Here is a 16,773-nt window from a genome sequence, read left to right on the forward strand (position 1 = left end):
TAGAGTCTATTTTCACAGCAGAAGACATCTTATTAACATTAGGAAGGCTTGTCTGAAATTGAGGAAAGATTTCTCAGGTACCTGCTTACTATATAGTAAAAATCACAAGGTGACCCAGTGAAAGGTTTTCAAGTGAGTGTGACTGACTTGGATGTTAAGTCTCAATCATTTCTGGAGAGGCTTCTGAGTCATTAGACTTTTCTGAATACAATATACCACCCTAACCCATTTATTCAGTTATGCCTTTGTTAACTGTAGAGCGACATCACAGCAATTTGATGAATCTTCTCCAACCAATACTCACTTGAGCATTACCAAATGTAACTATCCAATAAGAAGTTTTGCTCAACAGTCATCTGTTCTGTAAACAGTAGTTCAATTTTTATAATAAGGTCAAACAGTATTTATCACAAAGAAATGAATGTTGAGTTCAAAGAGCTTGTGTTCCTGGGTTAGAGCCTCAGCAAACTAAAATGACAGCAGAAATCAGGGAGCATATCTTTCACATTTAAAACACCAGTAAGGGTTGGTAGATCATAAAGTCCAAGAGCTGTGAGAATTCCAGACAAGGTTACACACCCAGGTAATTTTTCTATCCGTTAAGATTCATCAGGTGCACAGGTCCAAGCAATATTTCTCCTTGAACTGGAAGTCAGGCTTTCCTGCTTTAAATGAGTTGTTGCTTCCTTCCTGCTTTTCAATAAGAGGACCAGCAGATGCACTAGTAAAAGACACAAGCACCCAAACCCACAAATACATAGGCAGAAATCAACTCGAATTGCAGAAGACAAAGGCTTTCTACTTAGGTTGAGAATCTAGTCTGTTTATACTAAATGCAAATAGACTTCTGAAAAAGAGCCCAAAATCCCATTGTATATAACATGTCTATGTCCAATGTACATGTCTATGTTACTTATATCTAACATAGTTTCACCTCATTCACTCTAAATTGTCAGTCTTAATAACAATTCTTGCCTCCTTGTGTTTACATGTACACTCTGAAGATGAGCCCAAAACGTCTGGAAAAGATTCTCCCCAAATTCCTTAAGGCTTTGAAAGCACAGGACAGAGTGTTGCTAGTGGGAACCACCAGACGTCCCTTTGATGCTAATCTCAAACCTTTCTGCAAAGTTTACCAGAAAATTATTATGATTCCTAGGCCTGACTATGCTTCAAGATTTGGCAAGTATTTCAAATCATTGTGACAATTACTACTGCTTAACATCCATTATTTATTGTCTGGTTATCCTCAGAATTGTTTTTAAATACAGTTTGTACCCCAGGTACTTCTCAGTTCTGAATAATTTAAGTAATACTGGAACACGCTACCCCAAAGATCAGATATTAAGAGTGGAAGCTGGGAAAATGGTTTAAAATGCTCTCCTGTGGTGACTAACATTTCTTCTCAAGTTTTTGTTTAGAGTGCATTGAAATCAGCCCAAGCTGGTTTTTTTTTCAGTAAATGAATGATAGGATTCTGTTTCAGTGCACATTTTCTATTTTAAGCTTTTCTTTTTACACAGGGAATTTCTGTTGTTCCTATCTAGCTTCCAAATTCTAAACAATACATTTTTGGGCCTCTCCATAAACAGAACAATGTCTGGAGGATTGGGTTTTGTTGCTATCAAATTCCATTTTTGAACTTACAGATCATGAGGGACATTGTAGAGACATCCAAGATTTTGCATTTCTAGCCTACCAAATGTTTACAGTGGTAGACAGGCCCTCCCAAGGTCTGTTAAATTCATTGGGTACCAGCAATGCTGCGAGTCAAAGCTTCTAAGGAGAACTGTGCCTTTTGTTCAACCAACTTACGTGGCTAGGAAAAAAGACAAACTTTTAAGCATGGAAGTTTGTCTTCAGGTTTGAATTGCCTTGCAGTCTGAAATAGCTAAGCATTGACTAGGATGAAATGTTCCAAATTCAACTTAATAATGTGAATCAATTACTGCAAGAAAAATGGTAGTCGTTCACATCCTTCAGAAGTGGCTGGCAGATGGGCTTTTGTTCCCAGAAGTATATATTTTTTTCTGGTTACATCATGTGATTTAATACACTTCTCCAGGTACTATGGATTCTAGATGTGGGGACTTGTAAAAAGAAGGGCTTTTCAGGTTCAGTCTAGAGATGATGTGGAAAAAAGATTTAGGACTATTCACAATGATACCAAACACTTCTAAGTTAGGACTCTCAGTGGTGCATTTCTCCTACCGGCAGCTGCTAGCATGAATATCCCTGTTGATCATCAGATCAAGGAAAACACTCCTTTCATGCCACTGATCTCTGACGGATCACACCCCAGAAGAATACAGAATTAAAAGAAACCACATTCAGTTCAGGGACCTCACTACACAACTGCACTCTGAGTAAACCAGACAATATTACTCCACATACTCACCTTATTACAAAATGATGCAACTGTATTGTGAAGTCCATTTTTGTAGTGCCTTTCGTGGAGGCAGCCAAGGTATAGAGATGATGTGTGTTTGGGCAAGCTTAAGACAGGTTTTGACTGCCTAGCGCATTGTAAATCTCTCCCACATTCAATAATTTTCATAGTGTGGATGGGAAATGGTCTCTAAGCGAGCTAACATGTGTTTCATGTTACGTTACAGCTCTGATAAATTACTAACAGATAAGGGACATGAGTAAGACCTAGAGAAAGGAGGTGATAGCATCTGAATTTAGCTAGTTCACTGCTGGGGATTCAACCTGTCACATTCTGGGATTCTCACCACTAATTTGAAGCCACAAAAAGGGCCAGCCAAAGGGATTTCAACTTGCAAACTTCAGAAAGCCCCCAAAAAGTTAACTCTTGACATTTTAAAGCAGATTAAACTTGTAGTTTTAATTATCTGACATTGTCCCATTTAAGTGCCTGGCTTTTTCTTTAGCTTACACCTTCCCTGAAGTTCAGTGGAAATAAGATACTAACAGTACGGAGCACTCACCTTCCTATTGTGACAATTTCCAGTGCCTGACACCCAATTTGAGAACTAAAGAAACCTATTTGGGCAGAAAAGCCATGGCGTAACAAACATTCATAGCCACTGTGCACAAACTTTATGTGTTCACTACAACCCTTTGTTTTGCTACAAACCAGAATACTCCAATCTGTGCATGATGGAAACTGCAAGCATACAATGGAAATCAGTAAACTGGGAGAGTCACGGTCCTCTCCTGGTTTCCTGCTATTAATCACCTGGTGGGTAATTATCTCATATTTATGCATGACCCTTCCTGCAAGATAAGCTGCAGCACCAAATACACAGCTATGCAGAAGCAGTGCTCGCTGTTGTGTGCATGAATTCCTCCATTATAAATCACTGATACGACCAATAGTTATTGAGCATGGTTATAAATCTAGTGGAAGATCACAGTTTGCCCAAGAGAAAAAGGTAGTACAAAGTTGTCAATAGTTATGGGCACAAGTCCCTAAGTATCTACGCTACAATCCAAGGAAAAGTCAGGCAACTTTTCTCCATTACGTGACCGACCCAGCAGCCAGTAACATTAACTGTCCACACAGTATTTTCATACTACATATGAAACAAAGGATACTCAAACAAGCTCATCATCATTCAAGAACCTTTTAAAGGCCTTTATGCATGATTCTTGTTTCTTCCAAGTGCTTTCAATATAAAGCTTTAAAGGAAAGTATAGTGAGATGGTATGAAAGTTTTAATAAGCTTCTCTGAGACAGTCCATTACTTTACAAAGGGCAAAACAACAACACAAAACTTTTTACAACTATAACTTTATTTTGGTAAGGAAAATTTGAGGCACTCCACAAACATGTAAAAGCTCCGTGTCTCAGTGTTTCACATCTAAAAGATACAAACAGGTTCACCATTTAATTAAGCAAAATGCCAATCACAGAGAAATTTACACCTGGCATTTGCAACATGTGCTTGCATAGCTGGAGGCCTTTGGCTTCTAAACCAGACATTGAGTCCCCATAGCAGCCCTTGGTTCAGCAGGAGTCACCTGTGATCAGGGTCACAGAAATAAAAGCAGGCTGTTAATAAAGGCACTTCTCTCTGCACACACAAATGGGAAAATTCTGGACGAGCTCTCCCTCCATATACACGCAGGAATATTTAAGTAGTTCTTTCCATTTTCACACACATATCCACCTCACGTTATGTGCCCTTAATGACTTTCTGAAAGTACTGACTGGTAGCCAGCAATGGATCACTAATGGTTTAAGAACAGATGTGCCTAAAGGCCTCTATGCTGCAAATCTGTGGATGAAAGAAGCAGCAAATGAGAAAAAATTGAATCTTGGCTTCACTGACCGATACCTTTATTTCCCCAGTTCAATTTCCAAACCCAAAAGCAGCATTTCTCATGCTTTCCTTAGTGAATGTCTTTGGCATTCTCTCTTTTCCGGGTCCCGATGAGCAGTGTTATGGAAGCACATCATCCAGCAGAATGGAGGAGTGATCACCAACTTGCTGAACATAAGCTGCCTCGCGAAGGTGTCTGACGGTTTCACCCAGGGACACATCGTCCAGGTGGTGCGAGCTGTCCTGAGCGAGCTGCGCCTCCTGCAGATGCCCAGGAAGCCGCTGCGGACTGCCGAGTTCATGACTCCCCTGGCCAGACAGGACCCAGTGTACAGAGAGGAGGAGGAAACGTTTAAGGTGACGCTAAGAGCTATGTTAACCGGCTGTCTTTCATCATCCCCTGTTGTGTCCTTGTCGGCACATTTGATCCAGGGACCTGCTAATTCTGCTGATGGGTTGGCACATCGCTGTTTGAGTGATGATGTATTGCTCGACGGCGCTGAGCACCCATCTCCCCCATTTTTGGATGTCTGGCAGCCCCGGCTGTTGGGCAGCTGGATGTGCCAGGCAAGTGGTGATTATTACAGGCAGCAGCTCTGCACAGGCAGCACGCCCGGCACACTGCGTTGCTGAACCTGCTGCCTGCACCCAGATCGTCGCGAGCAGAGCAGCCCTCACATGCACGGGTAAACAATGCATGTGCTGGTGGCACGGTGCACTCATCCCTTTTGGCAGGCCTGGCTGTATTTTCTTGAGAAGGCAGAAATCTTGGGCATCTGGGATCTTCCGGGTGTTCCACACAGGGAGCAGGTCCTGTTTTTTAAAATTTTCTCAGACAGGAATTTTCTCATACAAGTTTTTGTGTAGGGGATTAAAAAAATAAATAAATTACTTTCTGCCTCAATTTCCACCCCCCAAGGCCATAAAGTTGGTGCACTACATGCACCTCAAATATACAGGGATCATCCTGCAGAGAGATACCTTTTCCACATGTAGCTCAGTAATAATTATTCTTCCCTAGACTAGGATTATTTTTATGCGGTGCTTAATTCTGCTTTCACTGTATTGCATTTGATTTTCCTAATAATGGGAACAGTTTATCAATCTCAACTACAGGTCTACAATTTATTTGCCATAGTAACTTCAGTGTAGCTTAGGGACAGTTGAACTGGGCTTGAACTAGCTCGCTGAGTACAGCACTAGACCTTGAGGTGCTGACACCACAGGAAAATGGCACGATACTTGGCTGAGGCTCTAAAAGCCTACTAGCTGCTAGTAAAACCCTTGTCCACTGAGCAGGACGGCCCTGCTGTGCACCCAGGAGAGCTCAAGCCTGCACCAGGGGCCCCAAACGGGACAGAACTTGAGTACTAAAGCCAAGAGACCCTACAAAGGATATCTGGTCTCCCCACCCCTGCCAACTTCTACACAGATGTGCTTACAAACCCTTGAGTTCCCCTGGCTGAAAGGGTTTCTTCTCGTGCTGCTCGTTGAATGCCCTCTGGTTTTGAATCCCCGCAGCGCCCTGCACAATAAACAGGATGTAGTTCCATGCAACTTTGTCCAAGTCTTCTTCCACGGCTAACCTAATGATAGTGCATATTTCTCCCAGCCCTGTTGAACACTTTCCAATTTCCATTTTGAGCCATTTGGCTCGCTCAGCATAGGCAGCATTTGTGATATTTGGCAAATTACTCTTTTTTCCTCATGCTTCCTATCTAAACCAATATCTTTCCTCGGGGAAAGGCTAATGGTTCAGTGTTACAGCGAAGAAAAAGCTCATATCGTTCCCAGCTCCAAGTAGTAATCCATTTGTAGCCTGAAACATGAGAGCTGGTACTTAAAGCAAGTTTAACTCGCAAATACTATTCCCCTTACTACAAATGTGCCTGTTTTGTACAGCACGGGTATGCAGACAGCACTTCATTTGAACACTGGTAAAATGATGCTGTTCTCAGTATCCCATGGCAATCATTTCCTTGCATTAATTAGAGCCCTTAAGAAAGTATTTCCTTTTATCTGTTTTAAATTTGTTTCCCTTAAATGTCATGGAACCCAGCCTCAGCACCTGTAATGTGGCACAGGGGAAGAGGATTGTCAAAATGGCCTGCGCATTAATTAACTCCAGGATCTTCATCTCGTCTCGCACAGAAGCCCCTCTTCCCGAGCCTCTAATCATTGCCATTGCTGGACCTCTTCTGTTGCTTTGCTTTGTCCCTTTTGAAGTGGGGTGGCTAAAACTTAAAGCGGCATTCAAAGCGAAGATTAGCGCTGTGATGAATCTTTGATTTCTATTCACTGGAAACATGAATCTCCCTGTTTGACATTTATATTCTGCCAGTGTTCCAAAATGAATATAAATAATGCAAAAATTTGTGATAATGTGATTTCTTCATCCAATTTACTTGAATTTCTGCCCCAATTATATATCTGCGGTTGTGAAATTGTAAGTTATTGCACCAGGGTGATTGATAGAAATCCTTTTACAGACAGAGCAGTGGCCCTACGGGAGCAAAGGGTGGCCCAGCCAGCTCTGCCTGGCAGCGACAGGTACAAAATCCATGTGAGACGTAGGAAAGCCCATACTGAAGAGCTGTGGATGTCATCCCTCCAAGCAGCGAGGATTTTTAACTCTGCTCACAGGCAGGGCTCCTCTCCTCATGCTGCACTGAGGTCCTCAGCCAAGGCCACGGTGGTCAAAACCTGAGAGCACAACTTGCCTTTCGTATCCCACTCATGCATGAAGGATCAGAAATAGCCATCTCCAGGCTTCTCCCTGCCCTATTCCATCCCATCTGCGTCTCTTCTGATGGAGGAATGGGTTGGCTGTGTTTAGGACAGTGAAATCCATCTGACCACCATGCTGGGAGTGCAGGGTTTCCTCCCAGACACCTCCCGTCACACCACCAAGACGTGGGTGCGTGAGAGGTTGTGTGATGCTTTAATCCGTGGAGTCAGGGCTCTTGGAGGGGGAATGCTCAGTGGATTCAGGCAATTAGAGCAGAGATCAGCACTACAGCTGAACGTTTGACAGCTGTCAGGCTTCATTTACCTGCTGACAGTATTTAATCCACAGCACAAGAGGCACCAATAGGGTGACTGTCATCAGCCCCTTTCTGGGACTCAGGGAACCCTTGGACACCCACGGGGACCATCCAGGACTGGGAGAGGAACAAGGGCTCATCTTCCCTCTGTGCTTCCAAAACCTCTTCTCCCCAAAACTTCTCTCTCGCTGCTGTCCGTCTATATCACATAAACACAGAGCAGGAAACTGGACAAGGCGAATTCCTACGGGGAGCCTTATCAGGTTCAAGCTGGAGGCAGCATTGTGGATGGATCATATGGAAAGGACAGACTAAAAGGAATGTTATAGGTTGGGAGGGTTGGCAGAGACAGCAGCCCAAACAAAGGGCAGAGGAGACGCAGTGGTGGCATTGAATAGTAGTCTGTGGTCAGAGGAAAGACATTCATTCCTGGGGCAGCGTATGGATGAGTACGGCCAAGAGGGAATGCATTTTATCAGTCATGTCAGCACCTACTGGCATTTCATTCTCCGGCGTAGGCAGGACTTTGCTGATAAAGGTTCCTGTATGTACATGTGGGGAATGACGAGTCCCTGCACATTACTAATTTTAAAGCACTACCCTCTCCTTCATTTTACATGGTTTTAACATGGCCGAGAACTGCCTTGTTGACATTACAGCCCAGGAGCTTGGCAAGTTTGCAGAGCAACTGTACCAAAATCATTTACAAGTCACAGGACTGTGAACAGGCATCTGAAAGCAATAAACAGGTTTTTAATGTTTGGGGTTTGTTTTGTTTCTTAAGCTCTCTCATTGAAATAAAAACTGTCTGGATTGATTTGCAGAACCATGAGAAGCATATGCTTTGTCTACTGCCAAGTTCCAGACCAGAGGGGGTTTTGACAAGAGCTATATACCTCAGAAATAGGGTTGATCATAGAACTTCTAACATTTCCATAACTATAGCAACACAAATGGCCCGGCTAAGTATTCCTGTTAATGAGACACACTTCAAGCGAGCAATTGCTATACTTCTTGTTATAACAATGTTCTCAAGAGATCTAAGGATTTCATTTCTGCTTCTCCACAAACCAGCCAGGATTTTAAGATTTTTGTAAGGAATGTCCCATTTTACTAGTAAAAAGTCTCTTAGACGTTCTTTCATGATTTTATTTTTTTTTTTTTAGTATTATTAAAACATACTCATGGTTTCTGATTCTCTAGGCTTGGTATGCCAAGACACCTCTGGGTAGAGCACGAAGCAGAGCGCTGGCAAAGAGTGAGAAAGCAGGAAAGGGAAAAACAAAATAAGAAAATGAAGGAAAAGAGAAAAACTAGCTTCCTCAAGACTTTTGCACACCAGTCACAGCTCTACTTCACCGAAAAGCGAGGAGACAATAGGAAAGCAGACACTTCAGAATAATGCATCGCAAGTTACAGCTACCCCAGGAAACAGAAGTCATTTCTGAATGTATTTTTAAAAGTTACAAAATAGGATGAGACATCAATGTGACATGTAGCTCTCAGAGGATAAAGAGTTAATGGCCACTGACTTGTTCAAGCATTATTTATTCTAAGAGGTTTTAGGGGGCAGAGGGGTTCATTACTCAGGACTGAAACATGCCATCAACTTTTAGGCTATCCTCATTTATTTCAGCAAGTAACTCTCCTTAAAAATTGATGTCACATTAATGTCTTTCATTACTTTAATATCCTATATGCTTTATAAAACTAACTGCTTTATATATCTGTAAGTCTAATGTGTTACAGTTCTCAATAAAACTATTACGGCTATAAAGACTGCTTTTTAATTGGGATGGATTATAAGACACTTAATGCAATCTACCAGAAGCTGAATATTTACATAGCCACATGAGGACCAGCACTTTTTCACCTTTTGATGCATCACAGAAAGCAACATTAAAAAGCAGAACAAGAGCAAAAGCAAACGGTGAGGTTAGGTTTAGTGGATGTCCTGAGTACAGTTTTGTAGTACAAAACCCTGTCCAATTATCTTGTTTGCCCAAACTGCAATGTATCTGTTGCTCAAAATAAATAAATAAATAAATAAATAGATTATATGCAACAGAACAGCAGTGGTTATGGCATTGGGGAATATGGTCACGGAGCCTCAGCTTTCTAAAAGGTTGTTTCCTGCTGTGTTAAACCCAATCCAGCCCAGACTGCTTTAGCCTTTTCTTCTAAATCCAGTCCTGCAAGCTCTGTGTGTGCAAGGAACCCACTGGTGAGAGTCTACCTCAATACTTTCAGACTCCCGTGGGATCACAGCAGATGTTTCTGTGTTACTGGGCACATGGAGCACTGTGACTCGAATGCTGTCTTCACAGAAGGACCTGAGCCACTTGGAGGGGCAGATTCCCTGGTCCTGTGCTTTGACGTAGCGTTTCCTACTCATTAGAGTGGGCTAGGCCTAAAGTCCAGCTATCACAAGGAGCAAGTTCAGGGAGCTAAGCCTGCTCAGAAACACAGAGCACCAAGTAGTCCGTGGTAGTATTTGGACAGGTATTTGTAAACAGATGCACCATGCACGCCCTGCAGTTACAGTTCACTTTGGGCACAATTCTGGGTCACAGCAACTGCTCACTGTGTGTTAACATCTCCTTAATGTGTCTTCTGGGTAAAAGGGAATGATCACATTTTAATCCTTTCTGTATCTTTGTAGTGTACCTCCCAACCCCTTGCTGCCCCACTTCCCTGCTGGAACAGAGTCTTTTCATCAAAAATACACTGGCCAGGGTCTTGTAGAAAATATGCTCTGACCCAGGTGCTTCGTACATAAGATGTTTTAGGACAGAAATTCTGCAGAAAGGCGAACACCCACCCAGAAAACTGCTTGAGAAGCTGCTGTAACACAGCATGCTGTGACGGGGGTGGAATTGAGCCCTTCCTGCTCGTAATGAGAAATCAGCTGGAAAAAAGATGCTCCTGGAGAAGGTGAAGTCAGAACAAAAGCCCGTAAAGATTCCTATAGGCAACTAACTGTAGAGAAAACAATTCAAGTAATCATATCATTGAGCACAGCGGAGGGAACTGGATGGCTCTGGTTAATAAAGTGAATTTTCTCCCTGAGGGAAGGGAAGAACAGGCTGTCGTGCTCACACAACACATGGGCTAGAGCTGCCCTGACTCGGGCTTCCCGTGGTCCTTTTTGTCTGGTTCCTCCTGGATGCCTGGCGTGGGGTTCCCCTGGGTTTCAGCCATCCCACCTGGAGCCTGTGTCCCCAGAGCTGCCCCAGAGGATACAAATCCCAGGAGAGGAAATGCCTGCTGTGCAAACCTCGGGACTGCTCCTCGCGTGTGAGTCCTCACCACCAGCCTCCAGCCACCCCAGCAGTAACCCTGACACCAGGGACCCAGCGAGTAGGAGCTGCCAGGCCCTGGATTTAATCACTTGCAGCAGAGCAGCTACAGCATTTGGCTTTCCTCTCCTTATTCTTTCTTTGCAGACGCCCGCTTGGTTGCAGCAGGCTGGTTTAACAAATTTGGCAGCAGGTCCAAATTAAAAAAGGGTCTCTGCAACTTCGTCCTCGGTGAGAAGAGCCAGACGCTCAAGAGAAGTGGCAGGGTTTACGCTAAAAGCCTCTTCACTGCTCTCCTCTACAGGCAAACTGATTTGGATAATTCTGTCCTCAATCTTGCAGACAGTGGAATACTCCTCTCCACAACAGGTTTGACAGCAGAACGTGATGTGATGAAAAGACTGCATTTAGGTTGGATGTAAGCAAGACCATTAAATAATATTTCAGCATGTTCAGTGCAGCCTCGAGAGTGAAGTAATACACTGACGGGCAACATCCATCTCTGGGGGCACGACTCTGAGCCCATGCAGGAAGGACGTGTGAACATCTCACCTCCTCAGGTGGGCTTGGCAGGGCAGAAGCCTGCAGTTTCCCCCCAGTATTCAGTTTAAGGGGCGGAAAAAAAGCCCTGGAACAATTTATCTTCCAAGTATAGCTTGCAATGGTGGCTGCTGGTGGCATAAAGTGCAAAGCTGAATTTCTGTTTTTTCCAGGAGTGTCTGGAAACCACAGCTGGTGTATCTACAGACAGCTCTGTGGGTGAGGGGTACAATGAAGAGGGGATAAACCCTCACCAGTCTAACTCCCAGGGCAAAACCAGCAGAAAGCAGGCAAATTCTACTTCGTGGAACTGCCTTTAGTCAAGCTCAAGCTTTCCTTTTGTCCTCTTGGGGGGGGTGAGGAGCAATTTTAATGCTATTTATAATTATTATTACAGAAAGTGCAGCTCCTTGAAAATGAAGCTGTTGCATCAAGCAGAGCCAACAGGCAGTAATTTCAGTGTCAATGGCTGAACTATTCAATTAAGTGGCCCTGGCTGGATCTCCGACGCCCGTCCCGCTGTGAGGCTAATAGTGCTCTCACACGTCGTGCTGCCAGAGGTGCTGCACCGGGCTCGGGCTGCTGCAGATAAAAAGGACTATGGCTATGCTGAGCCTAGCTGCAGGGCAACTAATGCTTGCCAGCTGCAGCCTCCTGGCACAATGATCCCGAAATGGGATAAGGGAGAAAAATCCCCATTATTACCCCTGTCCTCTCCTCGGTCTTCAGCAAGTGGCTGTGGCAGAGGGCACCAGGCTGCTTTGCCTCCTGGCGTGGCAGTGGGAGGCAATCCAGCAGCACCAGCAAAGTTGAGAAAAGAAGCTGTCACGCTCATTTATATATGTAAGTGATCTAGAGAATTATCAGCTAAATTATTTAAATGTCCCATTACTATTAAATTACTGGGCATTCATTGTAAGAACAGTCATAATACAGTAACTAATTTGGTATTAATGTGAATGTCAGCGTTTCATTGCAGTTATTTTGTACTTCATCATAAGATAATTTACCAATAAATTAATTGGCTTAATTGCTTCCTCCGAACCCGGGAGAGCTACATATGACATGACTTTTTAAAGTGTTCATGCTCGCTCCTTGTCTTTCTGCTTCAACCACACCAAGCGGGACCCCCCTCTAAAACACCCAGGCTCCTGACAATGGGGAGGAAAAACTGAGGATGAGGGAGCAAAGTGTGACTTCGCTCTCCTGGGGACCATTGAGTCTTGGCACATCCTTGCCCTGCAAGTTTTCAAGTACTTTAAATGTAGCCCTCATGGCCTGGTGCAGTGCTGAGCTTGGAGCAGGAGCCCAGGCAGTGGTGCCAGCACTTGGGGCCCCTCCAAGGCAAGGGATGCATCTCGGAGCCATTCTTGACAGTCTCCCTCTTCCCTAAACTCACCAGGCTGTCTTCACCTCCCAAAAACAGCACTGACCCCCAATTCCCATCCCCTGGGTATCAAATGGACCAGAGGCTCAGGTGGCACCTCCCAAATGTGCTCCAAGAGAGGTGGGTGGCTGCCAGTTTGCCACAAGACCCTCTCTAAGAAAAGTGCCATAAATAAGATTGTAGGTGTGTAGCAAATAACCTGCCTCAGATGAGATGCCTCTCTCCTGATTTAAATACTATTGATGAGCCTAAGAAACATAAGCAGTTTACCAAAGCACCCGGAATAGGACAGATAAGAAACCAAAAACGAGCTGATCTCTAAGTCAGAAGGCACTGAGCAGGAGAAAAAATGCAGGGAGATCATTCTCAGGGTTGGGACTTCATAGGAAATCCTTGTTCATACTGAAAACCTCACATGAGCCAATGTGCACAAGTAAATTGTAAAGTCACAGAACGATAGAATCATCAGGGTTGGTGTTATATACATCAAATCCATCTGTCAACCTAGCCCATCAAGTCCCACCACCAAGCCACATCCCTCAGTGCCACCTCCTCATGTGTCTTAAATAACCCCTGGGGACAGGGACTCCGCCACCTCCCTGGGCAGCCCCTTCCAGTGCCTGACCTCCCTCTCCATGAACAAATTCTTCCTAATGCCCAGCCTAAACATTCCCTGGCACCACTTGAGGCCACGTCCCTGCATCACCTGAGGGACAAGATGGGCACCATCAGCCCACAGACTCCTCTCAGTAGCTGCAGGAGCTGCAAGACCTCCCCTCAGCCTCCTTGTCCCCAAAACAAGCAACCCTGGCTCCCTCAGCTGCCTCTCAGCCTCATTTCCAGGTCCTTCCCAGTGTCCTCGCTCTTCCCCACATGTGCCAAGCATCTCCACAGCCTTCTTGTAGCCCCAAACTGAGCACAGCTGTCTTTGCAGAGTTACAAGGCTTATATATTTTTGACACTCCTGGCCTTCAAACAATCTCTTCTCCTAGGTAATTCCTTTAAAACCATTTGCTCATACAAGTAAAACTCCCCAGGAGAGCCCAGCTGCCCACAGTACCCAGGGGCCAGAGGTGCTGCCCACCACCTCCCCACTGATCCACAGCCTCTGGGCTCCTGCAGACCCCAGCACTGTCCTCACCAGCACGTCCCATGTCTGACTGTCCCCAGCAGGGGTTCTGGCCTGGCAGCAAGCTTTCAGCCCCTAAAAAAAGTCCCTCGCTGGGTAAAAAGGCAGCAGACGACGTGAAGTCACGCTCTCACAATGCGCCTCGGGTATTATTAGATCCCTGGCTTATGTCAAGTGCTCGGGCTGTGCCGCTACAGCCAAAGCCCTCTAATCAGGCGCTGCAACTCCTGTTAAAAGCAGTGCCAACACTTGTCCTCGCTCCCTGCCAACTCCACATGAGCTGTTTTTCCTTGGTAGGCTGATTTAGAGACAGGGTTGTTGGGAGTGCTGCTGCCGGCTCCTCCGGTGTGGGGACTTCTGCATCCATCGCCGAAGCTTTCTGGCAATCCCTGTGAGCCTCCGCGAGCCTCCGGCCTCCAGAAGTTCAGGAAATATTTTCTTCTCATGGAAATAGGAAAGGCTCCTTCAGGAGCACGGTGGGTAAGGACAGCTGCTTTTCAGTTTCTTGGTTTAAATGCTTTTAAATAAATTAACATGGCTCTTTTGCAAGGAGCCGGGGATAGACCGCGGGGGACCTGGCGGGTTTGGCACATGCTCCTCTGCCACCAGGATGGCATCAGGCCATGCACAAAATGCTGCTCGCATCTTTATTTAGGGTGATTTACCCCGGTTCTGGGCAGCCTGTGGTGCTCCCACCCCAAAGGGGCACGGTGCTGGGCTCAGCCCAGTCTGGGGGCTCGACACAAGGCAATGCCTCCACCCGCAGCACACCCCAGCCAGGGACAAGACCCAGCCACAGGGTTCTTGTAATGGTTTATTGTTTAAGTTGCCATTGGAATTAAAAAAAAAAAAAAAAAAAAAAAAAAAAAGGAAAAAAAAAAAAGACATTTCTCAGCAAAACCCCCCAAATCCTGTAATACAAAGTGAAACTGACTGTTCTATTAACTCCCATCCTGCATCAGCAATTTTCTAAAGTGTGGAAATGTTATAATTGACTTTTCTGCTAGTAGCAAAATGTCATTTTTTCTTAATACTTCCTAAGTCAGTAATGCATTTCAAAAGCTTCTGATGCCACTACCACAACAGGACTTACAAATTAGCACATTTTTAGCTTTTCATTAAACACAATACAAAAAGTCTCATCATATTAGGGTTTCTCTCCTCATTATTGAAAGTACTGTGACTTTGGAACTTCTCGCAGCAAATTATAATGCACTCAGCCTGGGCCCATTGTAAATCAGGACTTCAAAAAAGGTGGCACGTAGTTGGTCCTCTTTAAGCACTGAAAATATCGGAGTCTATTTGAAAACGCCTTGTGTAGTCTCTCACTAGCCTTGCAAATCATCACAGCACCAGGTAGAGCTTCCTTTTATTTTTCCTCATGGCATCAAGCCATTTCTATTCTGGCCAGGAAAAGAGGATTATTTCTTGCTGGGATTCAAAAAAAAAAAAAAAAAAGGCACATGCCTAAGATAACAAGCTGCATAAGATCCCCAGATCATTTAGGATTTAGGGCTCTTTGCACACTCCCGGTGTCCATGGGGCTGTGCTCTTCAAAGCAGGGGGCTTCCTCCAGCTGGACACCACAGATGCGGTACCAAACAGAGACTTCTCACCCTCAGGTTTTCCCACTAATAAGTGAACAACTACTTATTTGGTGGGTAAAGGGTAAAATCCAGAACACACAGGCACCAGAGAGGAACAGAGGCATGAGCCAAGGCTGTTTGTCCCCAGGGGAGCAGCAGCAAGGTAAGGGATGTTTAGCGGGCCAAACAGCTCGGGTTGCCCCTGGCCCCTTCAGCTGCCTCCAGCAGTGTTTTCATCCATGCTTGAGGCCACAAACCCTTACAGAAGAGAAACAGGGGTGCCGTTGTTCAGCCCCAGGCACATCCTCATTTGCCCCAGCTCCTGGTGTCCCGATTCATCCTGGAAAGCGAGGAGCAGCCGCCGAGCCTGCCCACCCGAGGGCTATTTAATGGAGCGGGACGCGAGCTTTCTAAGTAAAAATTAATCACGATCGCACTCCAGGAAGAAAAAGGATGAAGGATAAGGAGAAAGGAATGAAAGGAGAGGAAGAGCACCAAGAGCGATGAGTTGAAGAGCACGAGCCCATCTGGGCCTGAGCCATTCAGGCTGCTGTAATCGGCCAAGCCCCTGCAGGGCTGACACAGGTTTAAGGGCTGGGCACGATCCTGCCCTCGCCTGATGAGCAATTGGAGCAGCAACTAGATGGGAGGGTTTGACAAGTGATAGACAGCAAGCGAGCCCTTTGAAGCCAGTATCCCTGCACTCTGCACAAAGCTGGAGTAAGTTGTTCATGTCCTTGCTCTAATCCATGGTGCCCTCAGACATCTCCGGTGAGGAACTGGTAGGGCGATGCTTTTGGGGGCACAATGAGGGCTCGGTTAGCCCCATCCAGGAGATGCAGCACACTCCACACGATGAAGAACTGCCAAGCTGGGACATCTCCACGCCAGCACCTTGCTGACAGCTTGCCCTGATGGATGGCCCAGGTGCCACGGCCAGCCCCACAAACCTGCTGCCTCATCCCGATGCTCCAGCAACCCATAATTTTCCAAGGTGGTGTTTTCTGCCTGTAGCCGGTGAGTGAGGGGCAGGGACCAGCAAGCAAACCAGATGGCCCTCTCGTTAAAGCACAGCTGTGCCAAGGAGAGGTCGTCTCCATAATGAATCGGGATGAGTCCCCACTAATTAATGCTGTCAAGTGAAGTTCAGATGTGTCCACTGGTCAGGAATAAATCAATCCCCCAGAAATGCATACGTCCAGAAAGGGATAGTTGAGTTTGTTCTTGTGTCCCAGAGGGCAAGCAATTATCCTCTTAACTTTCTCGTTAGGGCGCACTCGGGAAACACACTTTCAGATCTCTAAATACCTTCCCTCCACAAATGCTTTACACCTTCAGGTGGCAAAAGCTGCTCCAGCTCGGGAGCAAAACCACGTGGGGAAGGCCTGCAGCTGCACCTGCCCAGGGCTCTGCCTCCAAAATGCCTCATGCAGCAACATGCAGCCTGCTCCTTGGCGAAGCAAAATGCAGCAAAACATGGCTTTAGCAACACCAAAACC

The 16,773-nt window shown here is 45.4% G+C and overlaps 1 protein-coding gene across 1 annotated transcript in view; it reads left to right on the forward strand.

Moving 5' to 3' along the window:
- Nucleotides 1-8,623, forward strand: part of DRC11 (dynein regulatory complex subunit 11) — a gene marked incomplete at both ends in the record, with an annotated part of 98,838 nt that extends 90,215 nt beyond the window's left edge. The window contains 3 exons of the mRNA XM_082763216.1: nt 1,005-1,182; nt 4,408-4,646; nt 8,537-8,623. Coding sequence (XP_082619342.1) covers nt 1,005-1,182; nt 4,408-4,646; nt 8,537-8,623 — 504 coding nt within the window. The remainder of the gene's footprint in view (nt 1-1,004; nt 1,183-4,407; nt 4,647-8,536) is intronic.
- Nucleotides 8,624-16,773: the final 8,150 nt, after the last annotated feature.

The sequence above is a fragment of the Aythya marila genome (assembly GCF_965140915.1).
Source record: "Aythya marila genome assembly, chromosome: 6".
Classification (NCBI taxonomy): domain Eukaryota; kingdom Metazoa; phylum Chordata; class Aves; order Anseriformes; family Anatidae; genus Aythya; species Aythya marila.